This window comes from Medicago sativa, chromosome 7 (assembly GCF_051527215.1).
Source record: "Medicago sativa cultivar Bolivia chromosome 7, Bolivia_mono, whole genome shotgun sequence".
Lineage (NCBI taxonomy): Eukaryota > Viridiplantae > Streptophyta > Magnoliopsida > Fabales > Fabaceae > Medicago > Medicago sativa.
The window spans coordinates 66,551,313-66,574,631 of record NC_140755.1 but is presented as its reverse complement, the minus strand read 5'-3'; the positions used below and the strand labels follow the sequence as shown (position 1 = coordinate 66,574,631).

At 35.2% G+C, this 23,319-nt stretch overlaps 2 protein-coding genes and 1 pseudogene across 2 annotated transcripts; all 3 read right to left on the bottom strand.

Moving 5' to 3' along the window:
• Positions 1-693: 693 nt before the first annotated feature.
• LOC146907839 (uncharacterized) lies at positions 694-5,942 on the bottom strand. The gene is made up of 4 exons (XM_085725129.1): positions 5,245-5,942; positions 4,863-5,016; positions 1,604-2,031; positions 694-1,328 (listed from the first exon to the last, which is right to left on the bottom strand). Exons 1-4 carry the CDS (start codon positions 5,878-5,880, stop codon positions 1,230-1,232), a joined length of 1,317 nt encoding a protein of 438 aa, XP_085581255.1. The 5' UTR covers positions 5,881-5,942; the 3' UTR covers positions 694-1,229.
• A 2,412-nt stretch (positions 5,943-8,354) lies between these two features.
• LOC146907838 (uncharacterized) lies at positions 8,355-10,713 on the bottom strand. Its single transcript, XM_085725074.1, has 3 exons — positions 9,986-10,713; positions 9,032-9,586; positions 8,355-8,948 (listed from the first exon to the last, which is right to left on the bottom strand). The coding sequence occupies exons 1-3, from the start codon at positions 10,619-10,621 to the stop codon at positions 8,850-8,852; spliced, it is 1,290 nt and encodes a 429-aa protein (XP_085581200.1). The 5' UTR covers positions 10,622-10,713; the 3' UTR covers positions 8,355-8,849.
• Positions 10,714-12,272: 1,559 nt separating this feature from the next.
• On the bottom strand, positions 12,273-13,146 carry LOC146907837 (3'-5' exonuclease-like; annotated as a pseudogene).
• Positions 13,147-23,319: the final 10,173 nt, after the last annotated feature.

Genomic DNA, 23,319 nt, shown 5'->3' with positions numbered 1-23,319 from the left:
AGTATTTTTCTCTTTCTCTTTGGGGTGTTTGTTTTTTGGTGCCTTTGGTTTTGTTCTCTTACCCGGGTTGTGGGGCTAGAGTTTCCACCTTGGGATATTTGTTAGTGGCGTCTTTGGATGCCCTTGTTGGTGTACCTTGTACTTTTCTTATCTTCTTATTTTTATTTATATATATAGTTTGCCATTCAAAAAAAAAAAAACAATAGTGTATTTTATGACATACAATTTCAGTAGGATAGGAGGTAGAGACAGAGATGGTGCCTACCTTTGAGGTAGGCTATACGAATCCATAATTTAACTAAGATGGTGTGGTTATTGTGTCTAAATATGTTTTTTGTTTTTGTTTTTTAGGGATCGTCTACCTATGTTAAAGAGAGTGAATTTGGTTGTTTGGAGTTCAAACCTAAACAATGAACTTACCAATTGAGCTAAATTTACAAAGACTTTGACTACAAAATTCTAGTTCTAAATTAATATAATTAGATTCATAGGTTAATATGGAAAACATAATTACATAATAAAACTAGTAAATTGTTATTAGGATAGGTAGAATTCAAGAAGTCTTCATCAACATACCTCAGTTGGTAGAGATAATGCATACTAACATGCAAATGTTGAAGTTCAAACTCTGGACAACTTAGTTATTCATCTTAAAAAGTGAATTTAAACCGCTAGCTATTTGACAAAAGTAAATTCAACAAAAATGAAAATTATAGGTTAACAAAAAAACTTTAACCTATAAAAGTTGATAACAGAATGAAGATCTACAAAAACGGAAAAGATAAAAAAAATCAAGAGACAAATCTTAAGAAATTCAGTACGAAATCTACAAAATCCATAAATCAACAAATAAAAAAACTGAAAACCAAATCCATCAGAGTTACTTGTGCGTCCAACCATCTTCAACGCCCGTCACACAAAATATGAGAGAACCATTTGACATGTTTGAGAGAAGGGAGGCACCATTTCAATCTCTGATGTCTCTGGATATATGAGAGAACTATGGAGACTAACTGGAGGACGAGAGGTGATGAAGTGAAGAGTAATACTGGAATGACTAGCTTCGAAACATAATAGGACTAAAATGTATCATTGACATAAGGCAAACAAGATAATTATTAATGCAAAGTCCTTGACACTAAATATGCAAAATTCATAATCAGCAAACAAAGAATAAAGCATAATCTCAATGATTTAGCTTTATTTGATTGTTTCAAATCATGAACGCATTAGTTTGAGATTTTCTTGTCCTCGGTTGCAAGAAATGGACCAAGACCATTAGTGAGAGCTGATGATGAAATCAGAGAAGCTTTCAGAAGACTACGAGCCTGCAATTCCAAAAAAAAAAAAAAAAATTACACATAAAAAACATGTACTTGTCAATAACTAGGGTTTAATTTTGATACATCATCAATGCAAAATGTTTTACATTGTCAATTATCACAATCATTCATACGCGTTACTTTATAAATAATTTAATTTTTATGATTGACAATAAAAAAAATACTTATATTGAAGGGGAATCTGAACTAAATCATAATAATAAATAATCTAAGGAGCTTTGTTGAAATAAAACAAATTAAATCGACAACTGCAAGTTTACCTCTTTATTACCAATGCTAATCATTCTTTCTTCCAAATCAGAGAGAGGAATTCTCATTTTAGTCAGAAAGGAAATCGCATCGGTTGAGGAACCTGGTGTGATGACTAAGTCATCTGTTACCAAATATGTTGAAGGACTCTTGATAATTTGGTTTCCATCAAAATTAGATTTGACTTGCTTAGACAAAAAATCTGATTTGGATTTAAAATATCTTGTACGATCCAAATCAACCATGCTCTTGAACAGATTATCTATGTTGTCTATACCAGAGTTTCCATTTAACATGTTCTCAACTCCTCCCAGAGGGAATCTCAAAAAATTCAGTAACAAGTCTGCAAAGTCCTCTTCACCCATAACATACAATATTTTGTTGTTGGATTTTCTCATCATTGCCTTTACCTCTAGAGTGCCCTTCACAAGTTGTGCTCCTGTAACAGCCCAAAAAATTGCCACAGTTATTTACTTTAATTAAAGTGAGCTAGAGGAGAATTAGACAATAGACAAAGAAATAAATGAAGCCCAACCATATTTCCTTAGGCCTAATCTTAGAAAGCAACATCATAGGGATTTGATAAATTAGTAAGGGCAAAAATGGTAACTTGGACACACAACTATATAATCCTAAACATCAAATAAAAAAAATCAGAATTTTGGAAAAACTCTCTTCCCCCATTTCAATTCTCCCTAACGTTCTCTCACTCTCTTCTACACACAAACCCTAAACCATAGTCACATAATTCACAATTTGCATTGGTACGCAGTACAGGTACGAGTTTGCGGTACACGGTACCGCGACATGTGAACAATTTGATACATTTGGGGGAAATTGACCGATGACTTTGCAGAAAAATTATGGAAAAATATTATTTTGTATCCTATGTATACTTTTATGTTTTATGCTTTCTTAGGAAGTATTATATAATAAATATTACATGAATTGATGACGATTGGTTTAGACTTGAATATTTTATAAACAATGATGAATTTTCTATCATGTTCCAAGTATTGTGTTAATGTTAAAAGATAAATGGGATTTGACTCATTATCATTGTTCTATTTGTGTAGATAACCTAAATGAAATAAATGTTGGAATATTAGGGTCCTTCCAAGCTAGTTAGACTCTCCGCTCTGTTCATTAGCGGGATGTGCAAGAGGGGTATGTTGGGACAACCACTTATGGGAGTTAATAATAATCCTCCACCTTGTCAAAACGATTAAACTATAAGGTATTAAGTATATGAGGTGAATTTTACCCTAATTAAGAATATAAAGTAAATGTATAAGAACATATTAACGGAGAATAATTAACTGAAACATATGTCTCTTTTGGCAAAGTGGAGGTGGCAATTATTGATCAATGGAAAGTCCAACTGGAAAAGGGTGGTCAAAGCAAAGTATGGTATGTCAATGGCTTTTAATCCGGATGTTCTTAGTTCTAGTGGGCTTCAAGATGAATCATTGTGGTGGAGAGACATCTGCGGTCTAGGTGGGATGCCGGGTCGCATGGGAAATTGGTTTGTGGTCTGTAAGAAAATAGGGAATGGAATTGAAACACTTTTTTGGCATGATAATTGGTGCGGCTAGAATCCTCTTAGTTCCTATTTTCCTAGACTAATAGGAATCTCGGAACAAAGAAATTGTAAAGTGTTAGAAATGGGGATTTGGGAGGATGGTATTTGGTTTTGGAGGTTAAAATGGAGAAGGTCATTATTTGCTTGGGAGGAGAAATTCTACAAGGTGTTTTTGGAGTTGGTTTACTCGGTTAGACTTTCTCATGGAGCCGATGAGAGGTGTTTCAAGTTAGATCCACAAGGCAAATTCTCGTTGTGTACGATTTACCTAAATCTTTGTAATAGTATTTTCCCCTCATCTTGTGAGGCCATAAAAGCCGAATTACTATAAAACGTGTGGGAAAGTTATGCTCTTTCAAAAGTGGTTGTTTTGTCTTGGCAATTGATTCTAAATTGTCTACCCACTAGAATAAATCTTCAAAAAAGAAGGGTCATAGGTGAAATAAGAGAGGCGGGTTGTGTTTTGTGTGATGAGGGAATGGAATCGGAAGATCATTTATTTACAACGTTTGGCTTTGCAAGTGGTATTTGGTATGGAACTTTTAAATTGTTAGGGATGGAGATCGTGCTTCCGGGGAACTTATCGACACTATTGGAGATATTCTCGTTATTGAAGGGGAGAGGTAAAGGGTTGAAGGGTGTTGTGTTGGTTTGGCATACAATGCTTTAGCGAATTTGGAAGGCTAGGAATGTAATGGGTTTGGGTTTTAGGTAGAATGTCACGACCTCCATGCAGGGGCGGATCTAGACCGTTGACATTGGTGTGGCAAAATTTGCAAAGAAACTATATATATTAACAGAGAAAAGTTTTGACAGCTTAAAAACTGCAGCCAAGTGGTTTGGAGGAGGGCATTATACCATAGTGTTACAGGTTCGACTCCCTGCAACACCATTTTTAATATTAATAACTTAAAAAAAAAAAATCTAAAACAGCAACTCGCCAAGAAAAAAATCTAAAACAGCAACTCGCCAAGAGTTGAACAGAGGACCTGCAAGCCACCATCAAACATAACCGCTAGGCTACGGAAGAATCTTTGATATATAGATGACTTATACTATATATATACTTAGTAGGAAATAATCTGGCGTGGCAGCTGCCACACCATGTTTCACACTGGATCCGCCCATGCCTCCATGTTTGTGTTATGAATGGCATGCTATGCCGCTATATTGTATTCAAAACAGGCGTTGATTGTTGTATTGGGATTTCTAGACTTAGATTTTTCAGGATTTTTTGTGGTGTAGTACTATTTGTACTTATTTTCAACCGTTTTAAATAAAATACTCTTCGGCTGTTCAAAAAAAAAAAAAATAGGAATAATTAATTGAGGATTGTGGAACTGCTTATTTTACATTTTTATAATTAATATCATACTTCTCGTGGAAAAAGACTTCGCGATATATAGCATAGCTGTTTTTATAATTAATATCTTACTTCTTGTTGATTTCATTTTTCAAGTATAAAACCTTTTAAAATGTCATGATATGTTGGATTACAGTCAGGTCTAGATTAAGATTTTCTATTTATATAGTTTTGAGTTTTGTAACCTTTTATTGTTTTAACGTTCAGGTTTAATGTGTAAATTTTAAACTATATTTTATGTTGAAAGTTTTATGAAAAGTTTTGAGTAAACTACATTAAATTTATTAGAAATGGATTCCACAATTGAGAAAAGGAAAACATTTACCTCTTATTTCAAAATGAGATGTTTCAGCTCCAATGTTACCACCAATATCCAATACATTAACAGGTCTTGGATTCTCAAGATATAGTTTCTTCCACAAGAATACGTCTGTCAGAGGTGTCGCCGAGAATAAGGAGCACTTCACTAGATCTAGTATCTACAATAATAAGCAATTTCCAATGTTATACTTTTCAGAGTTTCTCTTTACAAATGAAATTTATACAAATTTGAACAAAAATTTGTGGTTGTATACTTTCAAGATTCGTAATTTTAATTTTAGCAAATTGTAAAGCAAAGATAATCACATTAGACATAAATTATAAGTGAGTGTTGAGAATTATATAAACAGACAGATAAACAGATAGATAGATAGATAGATACATACCTCCTTACGAGTGACATCCACGGTCACTATCTTGATAGTATCTATGTTTTCACATCCAAGATACTTAAGTAGAGAAATGCTATTTTGAGAAAGTTGAGAATTATCAGGCTTCACATTCAAATCATCAGAGATAAGAAAAGTTGCTGTTGCCGGAACAAAACCATTCTTAGGATGGTGTTTAACCACACATAACGAGGTTCTTTTCTTTTCGCAGCACTTGCAATTTCGCTTCGTAGGGTTATCGATGCACACTTGGTTGCCACAATTAAAAGACCTCAATTTTTCTGTGTCATCAATGTTGAGTTTTAGATATTTGCAATATCGGTCCATCGAATTAATTGGTCGAACCAATAATTCTTTTTCAAAAGCTGATCTGAAATTCTTTTTGTCAAGGTTGGCCACACTTTCGTATAACAAGCTTAAGCTTCCAACACGAACATTCTCCATGTTAGATTCTTGGCTCACAAGTCTTGCAATGGTGCCTAATGGCAAAGTTAAGAAACTTAGCAACACATCAACAAAGTCCTTCCCTGCTTGAACAAATAAAACTTTGTTCCTCATTTCATCTACCAAAATTCTCACAGAAACTTTGTTGGATGGGACTAAGCAATTCAAGTTACGTAGGAAAGTAGCCATGGAGAAGTGAAATAATAATTCTAAAGAGAGAGAGTGAGAATAGAACACTCAAAGTATTCAATGGATTTAGAAGTGATTTCCCAAGTTTATGCATCACTTAAAAGCAGCTGCTGTAACAAAATCCCATAATTGTTGGGATAGTTAGCGGGTATATGGGAAGAATTATTCAAAAAGATTTTGTCAATAAAAAAAAGGTGTGGCACATATGAATTAACACATGGCATCAGAAGGCAATGGAAAATTATTATTCTTCCGAAAATAAATGGGGATTTTGATTAAAAATTTTAGTATTATTTTTAAAATAATAAATAAATAGATATTTATCACTTTCGCGTCAAATTATATTTATCGATTATTGTCCCATCACAAAAAAATGCTATGGCGAAATTTTGGCAAATTTAGCACCGTAGCATCCCCACCCTAATCCTTTCTTCATACATAGGAAACCACCATCAACCTCCACATACCACCACCTCATGTCTTGCTCCACCTTCACAAAACATGATTCCAAGAGAAGCTCCCCAGAAAACTACACCAAAACACATTAAATCTATTTGCGTAAGCTTTGAATAATGTTTGCGAGATTCCATCATCACGACTTCCACAACCATTGCTTAAAGGAGATCGACTCTCAATAACGATGCAAGAGGAAGATTATATTGCATGTATTTAAAGATTTGGAAGGGTAATATACCCTTAAGGAGCTACCCCTTTAACTGTCTTTAACTTGTGAGCCAAGCTAGCGTCTCGCTGGAAGGATCTGGGAAGTTGGGGTGTGATCTCCTAAGGTAATGGTTTTTACGAATTTATGTTTTCTAATATTAAAGATGTTAGAAGGGTTAGATCTGCTGATCATGGAATCTTAACCATGGTTTTATCAAGATTCTTACTTGGACCCGTGACTTTAACCCTAGTGTCCAACAAAACACTTGTGCTCAAGTATGGATGAAGATCTATGGTTTACAATAATAATATCGATGCCCTAATATCATTTATGGTAGCATGTTTTCTTTCGTTTCTTGAGAACAAGCAACAGTTTAAGTTTGGGGTTCTGATGACAGGTCATGTTACGTTATTATTAACATGTTTTTAGGTATTTTCAGTTAGTACTCATCCAGAATAGAGGAGTATTAGAACAATTGCTTATGGTTTTCAGGACATTTGTAATGTTTTCTTTACTAAGTGTAATTCTAGTTTTTCCCAAAACATAGCAATTCTAGGGTGTTTTGACGTAATTCAAGAAAAACTCATGCAAACCGGGAAACAAAACATTTGAAGACTTATGAATACTTTGGAAAGACCATCAATGAAGATTCAAGAGCTCTCAGAAGACATTACAAAGGGAGGAACTCTGTTCTCAAGTCCCAGAACATCTTATATGAAAGCAAGCACCCAAAAAGACGAACAAACATACAATTTTGCACTAGATGCATCACCCCATGCACCCATAAAACCACTTTTTGTGTGTGGGGCATGCTGGGAGCGGGCTAGAAACCACTTTTTGAGTGGAAAATCTGTTTTTAAGCCCAACCTCAGGTGGAAACTGTACTTATCAATATCATTCCTTTCCTTCATAATTTTTCAATCAGAACGAAGTGGTTCAAGAGGAAGGCAAGCACTAATAGCTTTAAGGGAGGAGTCTCTCTCCACATTTTAAGAAGAAAAAAAAAACTATTGTGATGGGGCATTTGTTACCCTTTATATTATTCTAGATAACAGAATTCAAGATCAAAAGAAGCAAAGTGTGAAGGGAGGATGCCCTGTCTCACCCTTTCAACAAACGTTAGCTTTGATAGTGTAGATGTATCTTCCATACTCTCTCAACTTTACTATATTGTTCCCAACATCTTTGTGTTACCCTCAATCTGTACGAATACTCTCTCTCTCTCTCTCTCTCTCTCTCTCTCTCTCTCTTTCTCCCTCTCTCCCTCTCTCTCCAAGCTCTCTATTTGCATGACTCCAAACATATGTATGCATAAATGATTGATTAGTTTTATGGTCTTGTGAAAATATGGACAAATACTACAAATATAAAAAATTGAAAAATTTGTGAATCAAATGTTACTATATAAGTAATAAGTAATCAAAGTGTTCCTAAAAAAAAAGTAATCAAAGTGGTTAATAAACTAAATTTAAAGAAAAATCATTGGGCACAAAACCTGATGTATAACCTTTCTTCATGTCAAAATGTTAAAATTTGTGGATCTATTGTTGCTGCATATTTTGGCCTTATCAAAATAAAAATAGTATCTTATGATATACATTTATGCTTATTTTAGAAACAAGTCTTTTATTTTTTAACTAGAGAATCAAGACTTTTGAAAGAGAGTTGGAAAACTATTTTGCTAAACTATCGGTCAACATTTTGAGTACAAGATTCTAATTCTAACCAATCAATTGTTATTAGGATTAGAAGAGTTGAACAAAAATGAAAATCGTAGGTTAACTAAAAATCAATAAAATGAAGCTTAAAATTCAAAAGGGAATAGTAGAATAAAAACTTAAACTAATAGAAGTTGATAACGAAATGAAGATCTACAAAAACTGAAAAGATGAAAAAATGCAGAGACAAATCATTAGAAAGCAAAAATAAAAATTAAGAACTTAAGAACTAAGTCTACAAAAACCACAAATCTGCATGAAAAAGTCTAAAAACGAAATCCATCAAGTTACTTGTGCGTCCAACCATCTTTGACGCTCTTCACAGAAAATATGAGAGAACCGTTTGACATGTTTGAGAGAAGGGAGGCACCATTTCAAACTCTGATGTCTCTGCATATATGAGAGAACTAAGGAGACTAGCTTCGAAACATAATAGGACTACAATGTAAGATTAGCAGAAGGTAAACAAGCCAGTTATTAATGCAAAGTCCTTGACAATAAATATTTGAAATTCATAATCTGCAAACAAAGAATAAAGCATAATCTCAATGATTTAGCTTTATTTGATTGTTTCAAACCATGAGGCATTAGTTTAAGATTTTCTTGTCATTGGTTGCAAGAAATGGACCAAGACCATTAGTTAGAGCTGATGATGAGATCAAAGAAGCTTTAAGAAGACTATGAGCCTGCAGTTCCACAAAAAAAATTAAAACATAAGAAACGTGAACTTGTCGGAATAAAAGAAATGAAATCGACAACAGCAATTTACCTCTTTATTGCCAATGCTAATCATTCTTTCTTCCAAATCAGAGAGAGGAATTCTCATTTTAGTCAGAAAGGAAATCGCATCGGTAGAGGAACCTGGTGTGATGACTAAGTCATCTGTTACCATATATGTTGAAGGACTCTTGATGATTTGTTTTCCATCAAAATTGGATTTTACTTGCTTAGACAATAAATCTGATTTGGATTTAAAATATCTTTCAGGATCCAAATCAACCATGCTCTTGAATAGATTATCTATGTTGTCTAGGCCAGAGTTTCCATTTAGCATGTTCTCAACTCCTCCCAAAGGGAATGTCAAAAAATTTAGTAACAAGTCTGCAAAGTCCTCTTCACCCAAAGCATACAGAATTTTCTTATTGGATTTTCTCACCATTGCCTTTACTTCTATTGTTCCCCTTACAAGGTGTGCTCCCATGCTACCAAAATCTAAATCCAATACATTGGCAGGTCTTGGTTTCTCAATAAACAGTTTCTTCGACAAGAATACGTCTGTTAGAGGTGTCGCCGACCATAAGGAGCACTTCACTAAATCTAGTATCTACAATAAAGCAATGTACAATGTTATACATTTTAGAATTTACAAAGGAAATTTAGATAAATTTGAACAAAATTTTGTGATTGTATTTATGGATGATAGTACTAGTATGCCTGAACTTCTTGGGAAATCATGTAAAATTCTATAACTTTCAATATATGCAACATGAAAGTAGATACAAATTACAGCATATTTCTACCAAATTGTTATATGTCTATAACACATTTATATTGTAATCTCCTAGGATTAGTCGGTGGACAATTCCTATGATTTCCTTTGGGAAGTAACTTCTTTTTTACGTTTTTTCGTCTATATTCATAAAGTTTTTTTAGTAAATTTTAAAGCAAAGAAAATCACATTAAATTATGCAAGATATTGAGAATTTTCAAAAGAGATAGATACCTCCTTACGAGTGATATCAACAGTCACTATCTTGATAGAATCCATATTTTCACATCCAAGATACTTCAGAAGAGAAACACTATTTTGAGAAATTTGAGAATTATCAGGCTTCACATTCAAATCATCTGAGATAAGAAAAGTTGCGGTCACCGGAACAAAACCATTCTTAGCAGGTTTTTTAACCTCGCATAAATAGGTTCTTTTCTTTTCACAGCAGTAGCAGCTTCGCTTCTTAGGTATATCAATGCACTTTTGTTTGCCACAATTAAAAGACCTCAACTTTTCTGTGTCATCAATGTTGAGTTTTAGATACTTGCAATATTGTTCCATCAAATTAATTGGTCGAACCAATAATTCTTTTTCAAAATCTGACCTAAAATTCTCTTTGTCAAGGTTGGAAACACTTTGATATAACAAGCTTAAGCTTCCAACACTAACATTCTTCATGTTAGATTCTTGACTCAAAAGTCTTGCAATAGTGCCTAATGGCAAAGTTAAGAAACTTAGCAGCACATCAACAAAGTCCTTCCCTGCTTGGACAAATAAAACTTTGTTTCTGACTTCATCTACCAAAATTTTCACAGAAACTTCAGTGGATGGGGCAAAGCAATTGAAGTTACGTAGGAAAGTAGCCATGGAGAAATGAAAAAATAATTCTGAAGAGAGAGAGAGAGAGAGAGAGAGAGAGAGAGAGAGAGAGAGAGAGAGAGAGAGAGAGAGAGAGAGAGAATAGAACACTCGAAGTATTCAATGGATTTAGAAGTGATTTCCCAAGCAGCTGTTGCAAAAAAATCCCATAATTGTTGGGATAGTTAGCGGGTAAGAGGGAAGAATTATTCAAAATGAAAAGGTAAAAGACTAATCAGAAAAAGGTAATGCAGTTTTAAATTGACACACGTCACATGGTATCAGAAAAATAATTATCGGGGATTTTTGATTAAAAAATAATTACTGGTTTTTAAGATAATTAAAAGAATTATTCCACCAAAATAAAGTGTAAAAGCTTTATTTACTGATGTTTAAGACGAGCACTTCTTGTTCTTACGCTAATGTCTATCAATTACAAACGATTTTAAGAAACTTTACTTGTCTTTTTCAATCACACCACCAAACAAATTGGATACGAAAACAAGGACTAGTAATAATTCCAAAACAATTCAAAGGACTTGAAGTAAAAATAGTGTTCATAACACATCCAACCGAATAAAGTTTGAATCTACTTTACGCTTAAATTATAAAATTTATATTTAGATACTAAAAGTGTACCTTAGCATAAATACTTGAAGCATGAAAAATTCTTCCAAAACTGTGAAGACTCTACGTGTATCCAGTCCGAGACCAATTCTTACCCTCAATCTTTGAGGAGTAGAACGAGAAAACTAGAGCATATTTGCATTTTGTTTTGTTGTGATCAAATTACTTGAGGTTTATTTATAAGTCACACACTACAATCAAATACCAGGTGTTGACTCATCTTAATGGTCTTTTATTTCATATAGTCAATCATTATAAAAAGCAATTAACACATGTTAATACTAATTTTTTTGAAAACCATTTTCTTACTAAGAAACCATTGACCAATATGTTGCAATTAATTATATATCATTTTGTATAATTTTGTATGATACACAAAATGATCAACCATTGACCATGATTCATTTCCTTATATACATATATAATGTAATGTGCAACTCCCTTTTATTTTTATTTATTTCATAAACAAAAATAAAATTTGCTATAGTGAAAACTGATAATTTTGGAATTTGAATAGTGCTGCTTTAACCACCACCACCATCACATAGAACAAGAACAATAATTTTTTAATTTTTTTTATAATAAATGATACTTAAAACAAATTTAACTAAATGAACCCTTTTTATTAAAAAGAAATAAATGAACCCTTTTGTCTCTATATATTGCGCTTTTGTTTTTTAAAATTGAACACTCCAGTCATATACTCCAGTCCTGGTTGGGCCCAACCAGGACTTTAGCATTATGATTTTTGTTGTTGGGCCCAACCAGGACTTTAGCATTATGATTTTTTTTTTATTTTGTCATTAAACTAAATTATATACAATTCTGTTTTTTTTTTTGAGCAAATTATATACAATTCTTATCAAGTGAGGTTATTTATCTTTTGCTGCATTTCTCGTCACACTCAATATTTTTTTGCTTATGTTCATTCCCTCATCAAATCCAAGCTCGCATGGCAAACCCATATACAAACATAATTCAATAAAAATAACAAAGATTCACAAATTATTATGTAAAGAGAGAAAACTAATAATTCATAAATCAAAAACCCCAAAGTTGCATTACATACTAGACCAATGCACCATCCACTCTAGACAGCACAAACTTACAAAACAACAAAGAAAACCAATACTAAACCAATGCACTAGATTTCCACACTAGACAACACAAACCTTCAAAACATCATAGAAAACCAACATCCCAAAGAGAAAACTGACTAGAACAATGAAGTAAGAGAAATCAACCAATCAAACCCTAGCTACGAGCATTAAGAATCCTTCCAATCTCAAATGATACAAAAGCATCAATACATGCATACTGAACTTGCTGAGGAGTAAGCCTGAAACTATTCCACCTGCTCATAGTAATCTTCCTTGGTTTCTCAAGATCCTTCCCAAGAACACTTAAAGCCAATGCTTTGAGTCCAACACGTCTCATATGTTCACCGAATCTATCAACAGCAAGGTTGCGAAGTTCAACAAAGTTAGCAACAACCAAAGAGTAGTCTCTAAGAAGCTTACACGTCCTCTTCGATACCAACACCAACAAATGTGTTATCTCGGTTCTCAAGAAATGCAACAAGAGACTGTGGAACAAATGAAGCATGCAGAATTTGAAAAACAAGGCATTTTTTGTTTATGCAGAGTTGGAGAACAGCGATGGGGTTTTCGACATTGCGTTGTCTGTTTGGGAGCCACTCCACGTCAAGGCCAACGAGGAAGCGGCGGTTGCGGCTATTGTGAGAGAGGGGTGAAAGCCAGTACTCGACCATGGAAGGATCATGAGTGACCATTGTGTGAATGGTTTCGGAGTGGAAAACAACATCGTAGTTTTCATGAGTGGACATTTTGGATTTATAGAGAATGTTATTTCAGAAAAATGAAATAAAGAGTGTAATGATTCATTGAAATACAAAAACAATTCCTTTATATAAGAGTGAGAATGAAAGGGATTTGGATCCTCTCCATTGAAATTTTTCTCAAGTTTTCTCCATTTTTAATCTTCACCATTAAAACCCACTAACCACTTTTCTTTATAATTTAACACTCATTTTCTCTCTCATATTTGATGGTTGAGATTTCAATGGAGAAAACTTGAGAAAAATTTCAATGGAGAGAATCCAAATCCGAAAGCAATAGTGGTAGGTAGGAGTATCCAATTAGGTGTTAGCTATCTGTTATTGTATTGACGCTTCAGTTTGTTTAACTCTTATTCCAAGGCTTAGTACATTTATTTATAATTAATTTTTACCCTATCTTTATTTTTTGTACAAACTAAGATCAAATAAAAGGTGTAGTATTAGGATTTTATAAGGTGTTTGCTGATTATAACTCGACCGTTAAAGGTTGATTATTTGGATTTTACAATGTAAGCAAAAATTACAATTTCCCAAACCCAGCCCATACTGTGAGACTATTGCTATTCTTCTCTACTAATATCCACCAGTGCACATATATCTACGACGACTATTTTCTGAAAAATGATAGATTTGGGAACTGTAATGTAAAATACCCATGTCTACGTGCGAGCATCTGATTGAAGTTCAATGTGCAATTATATTTATTTCAACTCATGATTTTTTTTTTTCTGTCACTTTAAAGATAGTAATACCAATTGTGAATATATTTGAGAAAAAAATAGTATTATATCAACTTATATTTATTTTTGCTCGTTTTTTTTTTACGAATGAATGACAAAAACAAATTTGGCTCATGTTTTTTTATAGGTATTAGTGACAAGTATTTGTTCGATGTTTCTTTTATGTATCAATGACATATATTGTTCCTGTGTTAAATAATTTATTTCAGTTCATGGTCAGTTTAAAAGATAATCTTATCAAGTTATATAAATTTTGAATATGTTTGGAAAAAAAAAAAAGAGGAACACTATATAGTGCGAAAAACTAAAGCACGGGATTCACACGATGCATGCAGACTGTGGAGTTATATTCTTTTAAAATAAATCGAAGCGGAAATATTTTACAATCTAAAATATATCCTACGACGTATATACCTTAGTTGTTTTTCCTCAGAGTATTTGTGATAGCATCGACAAAACAACCCGCAATTTCACCTGGAAAGATATAATGGTAACAAAGGTATTCATATGGTAGGTTGGAAAAAAAATATTACTCAGCTTAAGCATTATGGTTTGCCTTGACATCAAAACGGCGAGAGATACCAACATTTGTTTATCGGACAAACTTGTTTAGGATCTGATTCAGTCTTCAAAAAAGTTATGGATTGAGGTTATCTCAAATAGGTATGTCACTGGGCCTAATATTCTCCATTCTCCATTTCGCTCCAGTGACTCTGTTATTTGGTCATCTATCATTCACGCAAGCGACATCCTCAAAGATGGCTATTCTTGGCGCGTCGGGTCGTGTACTTTTTCTTTTTGGTCTTGTCCTTTGAGTTCTCTTGGATTTATAGGGACCCTTACACCATACAATGACATCCATAATCTTCATTTGACGGTTAAAGATGTAATATCCTCAAGCAACCCGGTCCATACTCAAAAGTTCTTTACACTCAACTTCCTCCCTTTGCAATAGACACAACCAATAGTATGAATCTCAAGTTCAATGCTTCCCTTTAAGATGCATTCATCAAACTACAAAAGTGGTATCTACACAACCAAAAGTGGATACTCATGGCTGGTCTATCTCATGGATCCGGTAATTACCTTTAATCCACTTTCTTCTTGGTCTTGGATTTGGAAGTTACAACTGTCGGAGAAGATTAAATTTCTCTTTTGGTTGGGATGCCACAACTTGGTGGCTGGTGCCTACACTATCCTTGCTCAACCACATAAACATTGCTAACTCCCTAATTTGCTCTCGGTGTGGCCTATTTGATAAAACGTTTCTCTATTGCTTGATAAGCCATAATTTAGCATAGTTTGAAGGTGAGAAAAACACAAGAAGGGGGGGGGGGGGTTGAATTTTGTTTTGAAAAATTCTTCGTTTCTCCTAAAAACTGAACACACTGATCAGAAGCTAAGTGAGACAGCTTATGAAGTGATAATCAGAATCTAAATGCAGCGGAATAAAACAGAGAGAGAGAAGAAGAACGACACAAAGCAATTATACTGGTTCCTTCCACAATCCGGAAGTAGTCCAGTCCCCCTTGCACTTCCAAGGAGATTTCACTAAGAGTAATATCTGATTACAATTGCTCAAGCACACAAGCAAGAGACTTCCTTTGCTCAAGCACACAAGCTAGAGACTTCCTTTGCTCAAGAACACAATCAAGAGACTTCCTGCTCAAGCACAACTACAAGAGACTTCCTAACTAAACAAAATTACACAGAAAATTGTTTAAGGTTGAACACTTGATATACAATCAGAGGTGCTCACAATACAAATCAGATACAGACTCAATGGACTTAAGAATTTCTAAGATATGACTTTGAGACACAGAAATTCTAAGTGAATGCAGAACAATTTCAGCAGAGGTTTGGCACTTGTAAAAATGTTGAGAGTCTGTCGTTCAGCATTAGCGTTCTTGCATTACCAAAACTCTAAGTCTTCACTCCTTTATATAGAGGTGTGAAAGAGACGTTGTGAAATTGCCAGCACACCAAAGAGTCGTTGTTTGAAGCTTGATCTTTCACCAATAATCTTTTGCCTGATTTGGTTGTTGTCCTATGAAGAACCAATTTGAAATCCATTCCTTATCCAAAGGAACATCTATGCAGGCGAAGCCGTATTCTGGAGCTGTTTTCTTGTCTTGTAGCGTGGACACAAAACAGATTAGTGGAGAAGGTGGTTGTACAGTTCGTACAATAGTACAATGTCAACGCTTTCGTCCAAATTGCAAGCACATGCCTTCAAACACCTTTGAAATGACCGTTGCAATGTTCCACTAATTTTCTGCTATGTTTTCGAATCCAATAGACAGCTTTTGCAATGTAGATTCTTCAATCTTTGAATCTTTTGCAAATCCAGTTGATCTTCAGCTTTTGGTGAAATGACTTCTGATGAGGCAGCTTCTGATGAGGCAGCTTCTGATGATGCAGCTTCTGCAGCTTCTAATGGTGCAGCTTCTTCAGCTTCTGATGATGCAGCTTCTGATGATGCAGCTTCTGATAATGTGGCTTCTGGACCTCTTGTCTTCAGGAGCACTATTCTTCAGGAGCACTATTTCTTCAGGAGCGCTTTTACTATCTTCAGGAGCAGCTTGACTTCAGGAGCGCTTTCCACTTTCAGGAGCGTATTGCCTTCAGAATCGTCTAAGCTTCATTTTCTTTTGCTCTTTATTTGCTCATTCAGAACCAATTAATGATGTAACTTTTTAACTGTGGTCCTGTACACTTGAACAAATATTAGCTAGTCCAATTTACAATTTTTAATACCTTGTTATCATCGAAACTCTTTGAGGTTCATTGTTAAACACATTTTGTTCCAACAATCTCCCCCTTTTTGATGATGACAAACAATAGTATTTAAAAATTGTCAATTGTTGTTAATCTAATTAACGAGTTGACTTTGGGGTTTCTGAGGTTTGTAAGCTCAGAGTCTGAGGTTTGTAAGCTCTAACTCCCCCTGAGTCTGATAGTCTTTAAGGTGAGGTTTGTAAGCTCCCCCTATGTTCTATCCAGGTTAATTAAATTCATTTTTCGCACAATAATATCAGAGCTTAAAAAAAATTAAAAGAATTGACTTATAGATATGAAGAATGGTTCAATTAATTTTTATTTGAAATTTGATACTCCCCCTTTTTGATACACCGTTTTAAGGTTAAAAACAAAAAAGGATAGAAATTTTCAAAATTTTCAAATATTAATTAATGGGGGCTCAGAGCCTTTAAATACTATCACATATACTCCCCCTTTTTTCATTAGCAAAAAGACATAAACAAAAAGAAGAGATGAGAAAAACATAAGTTTAAAGGTTCAGAGCATAATTCAAATAAATTTAAAGCATTTTAACCATCTTCAAAAATTAAATAAACAGGTCATAGCAAGCATTATTATCAAAGCAAATAACAACACACATGATATAAACAGTTAATGATATTCAGAAGCAAGAAGAATTCAGAAGCTTATAATATCAGAAGCGAAAAGAACTAAATCAGAAGCAGAGATGATCAAAGAATATTAAAATCCTAAAGAGACAAAAAAATAAGCTAAAAGTGTGCAACTATGGGTTTGGCTTATTTCTCTAAAATCTTCTTCAGAAGCTCTTGAACATCAGCATACTTCTTGTCCATATCTTTTCTGTAGTTGTCTTCTCTGATCTTGGCTTCTTGCATATCAGTTTCCAATTTTGATATCTTCAGCTTCTGCTCTAGTAGCTCTGTTTCAAGCCTTTCATTTTCTTCTTTGAGCTTCTTGTTCTCCTGAGCTAGAGCCAGGTTAGGTGCATCATTCTTCTCCAGGATCTCAGAAGGAATAATCAGATGCAGCTCCTTAGGCAGGAATTCATCAGGTTCTCTGCCTCTGATACTGAGTGGATTCTTCACCCAAGTACCAAGAACTTCAACATCTCCAGTATTCTCTTCTATTCCATTCAACCAATCTTCCAGCTTCTGCTTGGCTTGCTCTTGAGCCTCAATGCAGGAATCATGCAAAGCTGAAATCAGGTTGACGACCCTTTCTTTTATCCTCTTCCATTGCTTTTGATAGCTTATTGTATGACCCAAGTCATTTCTTCCTGCTATCAGTCTGAGAACTTCAGAAGCAATATCTTCCCACACATCTTGTAGTACTTGAGAATCCAGGAAAATGGTGGGAGGTGAAGGTTGTTTAGAGGGTTTTGGAGGGGCTAAGTGTACAATGGGTAGGTTTGATGATGATTGGTCATTTGTAATTAAGGATTGGCTAGTTGATGGTTGGTCAGGAGTGGGGTCAACTACCATATCAGAGGCATGATCATCTTGATCATCCTCAGAGTCTGTGTCCATATCACATACACCAGTATGATGGGTGATCTTGATAACTTGTATTGGTGAAGGAGTTATGAAAGCAGGGGTTGGCTCAGGAACAATGTGTTCAGGAGCAGCAGTTTCAGATGCAGGTTCAGGAATGGGTTTAGTAACTGGTTGTTCAGGAACAATATGTTCAGGAACGGTCTTTTGAGGAGTGACTTGTTCAAGAACAGATGGTTCAGGAACAGTTGGGGGTGATGAAGTTGTAGGGGGTGAAAATGCTTTTTCTGGTGAAGGTTTTTGTTGTGGTGGGTCTTCTGAAACAACTTTATCAGAAGCAGCTGCTTCTGGAGTTGTCTCAGAGGCTTTCTCTGAGGTTGACTCAACATTTTCTGGTACAATCATGTTGAGGGGTTGAATGTTAAGAGGTTGAGGGTGATGGCGGAGGATAGTATCAATGACTCTGTCTCTCTGCTCAACCATTTTTTCTATCTTCTGATTGATTATATGACCAACTGGCTTAAAAGTGCTGGACTGAGAGGACTTTTTGGTGGTCTCGGTTGATGTTGAATGGCTTTTTACTGGCTTACGAAACAGAAGACTTATAGGTTTATCATCATCAGAATCAGAAGATGATGATGAGGATTTTGAAGAGGGTGAAGAAGAGTCACTGGATATCTCATGTACTATTGGTTCTGAGTGCGTGAAGATATTACCTGTTGTAGAGGGTTCTGAACAATCAGCTGACTTTAATTGATCATCTTCAGCAGTGTCAGGAATTTTAAGAAGTTGTGATGCTTCTGTTATTACCCTCTCTTGAAGTTCAGAAGCAATCTCCATAGCTTTTCCAATAGCTTCTGACACATTAGTAGCAACTTCAGCCTTCTTGGTAATAAGAGGAAAATCCTTGGTCCTCCTTACTGCTTACTTCCTTTTCTTCTTTGGTATTGCAGGTTGATCAAGAGCAATACCAATACTCAGGACCACGCTAGAGTTGATGTTTTCAGCCACTTCTTCAATTGATGGCATTGCAGAACCACCAATGTTAAGCTTATCAGAAGTGACTTTAGACTTCTTCGCAGATTTTTCAACCTCTAGGTATTGCTCTGCAGTTATCTTCCTTTTTGACTTTCTGCCTCTGGCTCGTGGCAGAGCACCACCATACATTTCCTCTGGTACATCTTCCAATCTGATTCTCTCATTGGTTGCCTCAAAGTGTTCCTTGATATAGTACATCTGCACTTCAAGAGGATCCTTCTTGCAGATGGGTGGAAAGTCCTTCATAAGGTCAGACTTAGCAAGTGATTCACTCAAATCAGTTTGAAGCTTGGTGACAACAGTGATCAACTTCATATTCTTAAGGGTTTGTGCATTTATGAACTTTCCAGTTTTAGTATCAAGCAGCTCATCTGTGAAGGCTTCAGCACTGCTTAGCTTGTCCAAGACTCCTCCTTGATAGAATATTTCTGACAAGAGTCTTCCATAAGGTACCCAGGTTCTATTCTGCAGCTGACTCTGTTTCAGACACTCTATCAAGTACTTGAACATATATTTTGGCACGTTCACTTTCTCCTTCTTAATGAAGTGCTGGAGAAAGACCTTCTGTGCCAAATTGGGTTTCTCACTTCCACCACATGGAAGTAAGTCCTCATTCTGAATCTTCAGAAGCAGCTTCTTATCCATGCTCAGATCAGCATACTTTCCTGCTTGCATGGAGTTGTACAGAGCCAAGTTTACTTTCTCTTTCCAGAAGCGTTCTTCAGCTGTACTTGAGAGATCAATTCCAGAGTATTTTCCAGAGGCTTCTCTATGGAGTACAGCTTCTATCTGCCATTCTGCAATTCTCACTGGAATACCACAAATACTTGACCTGATTTCAACACCTGTAAATGGCTCAAGTCCCATTACTTCTCTGGTCTTCCCTTCCAGTTCGGGATAAATCAACACCATTTGACTTTCTTCAGCTATAGACGCAGCTTTGTCATAAACCTTAGCTCTCACCCAGAAGTGTCTAACTATTGCTTCGTATGTTGGTCCATTCAACATCTTGAAGTAAAGCATAAGTTCCTGCTTTTCATAGTAGCTTCTGATCCAACACTCATGGAAGGCGAGTGATTCAAAATCCACCGGATTTTCTATTTGAACCTGTAGTTCCCATTCTTCCTATTGCGAGCTTGATGATGCCATTTGATGATGATTGAAGAAGATTTAGAGAATTTAGGGTTCTAAGGTTTTTGCGCTTACTTCGCAAGAGGTTTGAGAGCAAATGTGTTTGTTGTGAGTGAGTAGTGTGTGAATTGAAAAAGTGTTTAAGAGTAAAAACGTTTGCAATTCAAAAGAGACAAACAAACATAACATTAATGACAAATTGGGGGCGCGTGAAAAGTACTTTCAAAGCTATTAAATCATCATTGCCCTTTTAGTTATACACCAACACATACAGGCCACGTAAGAAGTTCACAGAGTAACTACCAAGTTAGTGGGCCAGAAGTTACTTTTAAAAAGTAACTCCCAACGTTTCCACTAATTCAACTATTCAGAAGCAATAAATCCAGCTTCTGGACTTCAGATGCTGAAGTCATCATTATCAGAAGCGAGTTTTCCTTAGAACCTCAATAAAGAGCTTCTGATGGACTACTGCTTCTGAACTAACTTCAGAACCTAAAATCCTATTCAGGAGCAAGCAAGCATTTAATCAGATACAAAGTGCATGTTCAAATTTTTCTTTATAAAATCAAATCTTTCAACAGTTAAAGGCTTAGTAAATATGTCAGCCCATTGATTTTCAGTATCAATGAATTGTATATCTAAAATTCCTTTTTGAACATAATCTCTGATAAAATGGTGTTTGATTTCAATGTGCTTAGCTCTTGAATGCAAAATTGGATTTTTAGACAAACAAATAGCAGCAGTATTATCACAATAAATGGGAATACTGTTAGCAATTATCTGATAGTCTTCCAACTGATGTTTCATCCAAAGTAGTTGTGTACAACAACTTGCAGCTGAAATGTATTCTGCTTCTGCTGTAGACATAGCAATAGTTGTTTGTCTTTTGCTAGCCCAGGATATAAGATTATCACCCAGAAATTGACAATTGCCACTGGTTGACTTTCTTTCAATCCTATCACCAGCATAATCAGCATCACAGAATCCAATTAGCTTATAATCTAAGGATTTCTTATAAAGGAGTCCAAGATTAGTTGTTCCTTTCAAATACCTGAAGATTCTCTTGACAGCAGTCATATGAGATTCTCTAGGATCTGATTGGAATCTTGCACACAAGCATACACTGAATAAAATATCTGGCCTAGATGCAGTGAGGTATAACAAAGAACCAATCATACCTCTATACAGCTTCTGGTCAACTTTAGCTCCTTCAACTTCTTTGCTTAAGGTGCACGTAGGGTGCATTGGAGTGTTCATCACTTTACAATCTTCAAGCTTGAACTTCTTCAGAAGCTCCTTTGTATACTTAGACTGATGAACATAGACTCCATCTTTGCATTGATTAATTTGAATGCCCAGGAAGAACTTCAGCTCTCCCATCATGCTCATTTCAAATTCATCCTACATTAACTCAGAAAATTCCTTGCAAAGAGATGCATTAGTAGAACTAAATATTATATCATCAACATATATTTGCACAACAAGAATATCTTTCCCAAGGGTCCTTCTGAAGAGTGTTGTATCAACCTGTCCTCTTTTAAAATCATTCTTGATTAAGAAATTACTTAGTCTATCATACCAAGCTCTGGGAGCTTGTTTCAAGCCATATAGTGATTTCTTCAGTTTAAAAACATGGTCAGGATATTTAATATCCTCAAATCCAGGAGGTTGCTTGACATACACTTCTTCTTCTATGACACCATTTAGAAATGCACTCTTGACAACCATTTGATATAATATTATGCCATGATTAACTGCATAGGAAAGAAGTAACCTGATTGCTTCCAATCTTGCAACTGGAGCAAACGTTTCAGTGTAATCAATGCCTTCTTATTGACTATACCCTTGTGCAACAAGCCTGGCTTTGTTTCTTGTTACTTCACCTTGCTCATTCAGCTTGTTTCTGAATACCCATTTTGTTCCAATAATGTTCTTGTGCTGAGGTTTGGGTACCAGATCCCACACATCATTTCTTTGGAATTGATTCAACTCTTCTTGCATAGCTAGGATCCATCCATCATCTGAAAGTGCTTCATCAACTGTTGTAGGTTCAATCATTGAGATTAGTCCAATCATTGACTCTACTTGTCTGAAATGTGATCTTGTTCTTCTTGGACTATCTTTGTTTCCAATGATTAGCTCCTCAGGATGTGAAGACTTGTGTTTGAATGTGTTTCTGGGAGGATCTGCTTGATGTGAGCCATCTTGTGCTTCATCAGAAGCAGCTTCATCTTGCGCTTCTGATGTGGGTTCAGCTTCTGGACTATCTTCAGATTCAGCTATCTGATCAGGTTCTGGAGTAACTTCAGGAACCTGTATCTCTGCAAAACTTTCATCTTGCTTTGAAGTTTTATCTTCATGCTCCTTGTCATCAAATTTAACGTGCATAGATTCTTCAACACAGAGTGTTTCTGAATTATACACTCTGTATGCCTTTGACCTTTCAGAGTAACCTAAAAAGATTCCTCTTTAGGCCTTGACATCAAATTTCTTTAGGTAGAGCTTGTTGTTCAGAATGTAACATGTACATTCAAATTGATGAAAGTAAGAGATATTGGGTTTTCTTCCTTTAAAGAGTTCATATGCTGTTTTCTCCAAAATAGGTCTAATATAAATCCTGTTTTGAACATAACATGCTGTATTCACTGCTTCTGCCCAAAAATGTTTAGCCAAATTGTTTTCATGGATCATGGTTCTGGCCATTTCTGGCTCATTTTCAAATTCTCCACCATGATCACTTCTGATTTTCAAAATTTTTGACTCTTTCTCAGTTTGAATTTGTGTGCAGAAGTTACTGAATACCTCATATGCATAATCCTTACTTTTCAGGAATTTCACCCAAGTCCATCTGCTGTAATCATCAACAATGACTAATCCATATTTACTTCCATATAAGGATGCAGTACTCACTGGTCCAAATAAATCAATATGGAGTAATTCTAAAGGTCTTGAGGTTGAAATAATGTCTTTGGTTTTAAAAGATGATTTCACAATTTTCCCTCTCTGACATGCACCACAGAGTGCATCTGAATGATAGTCAAT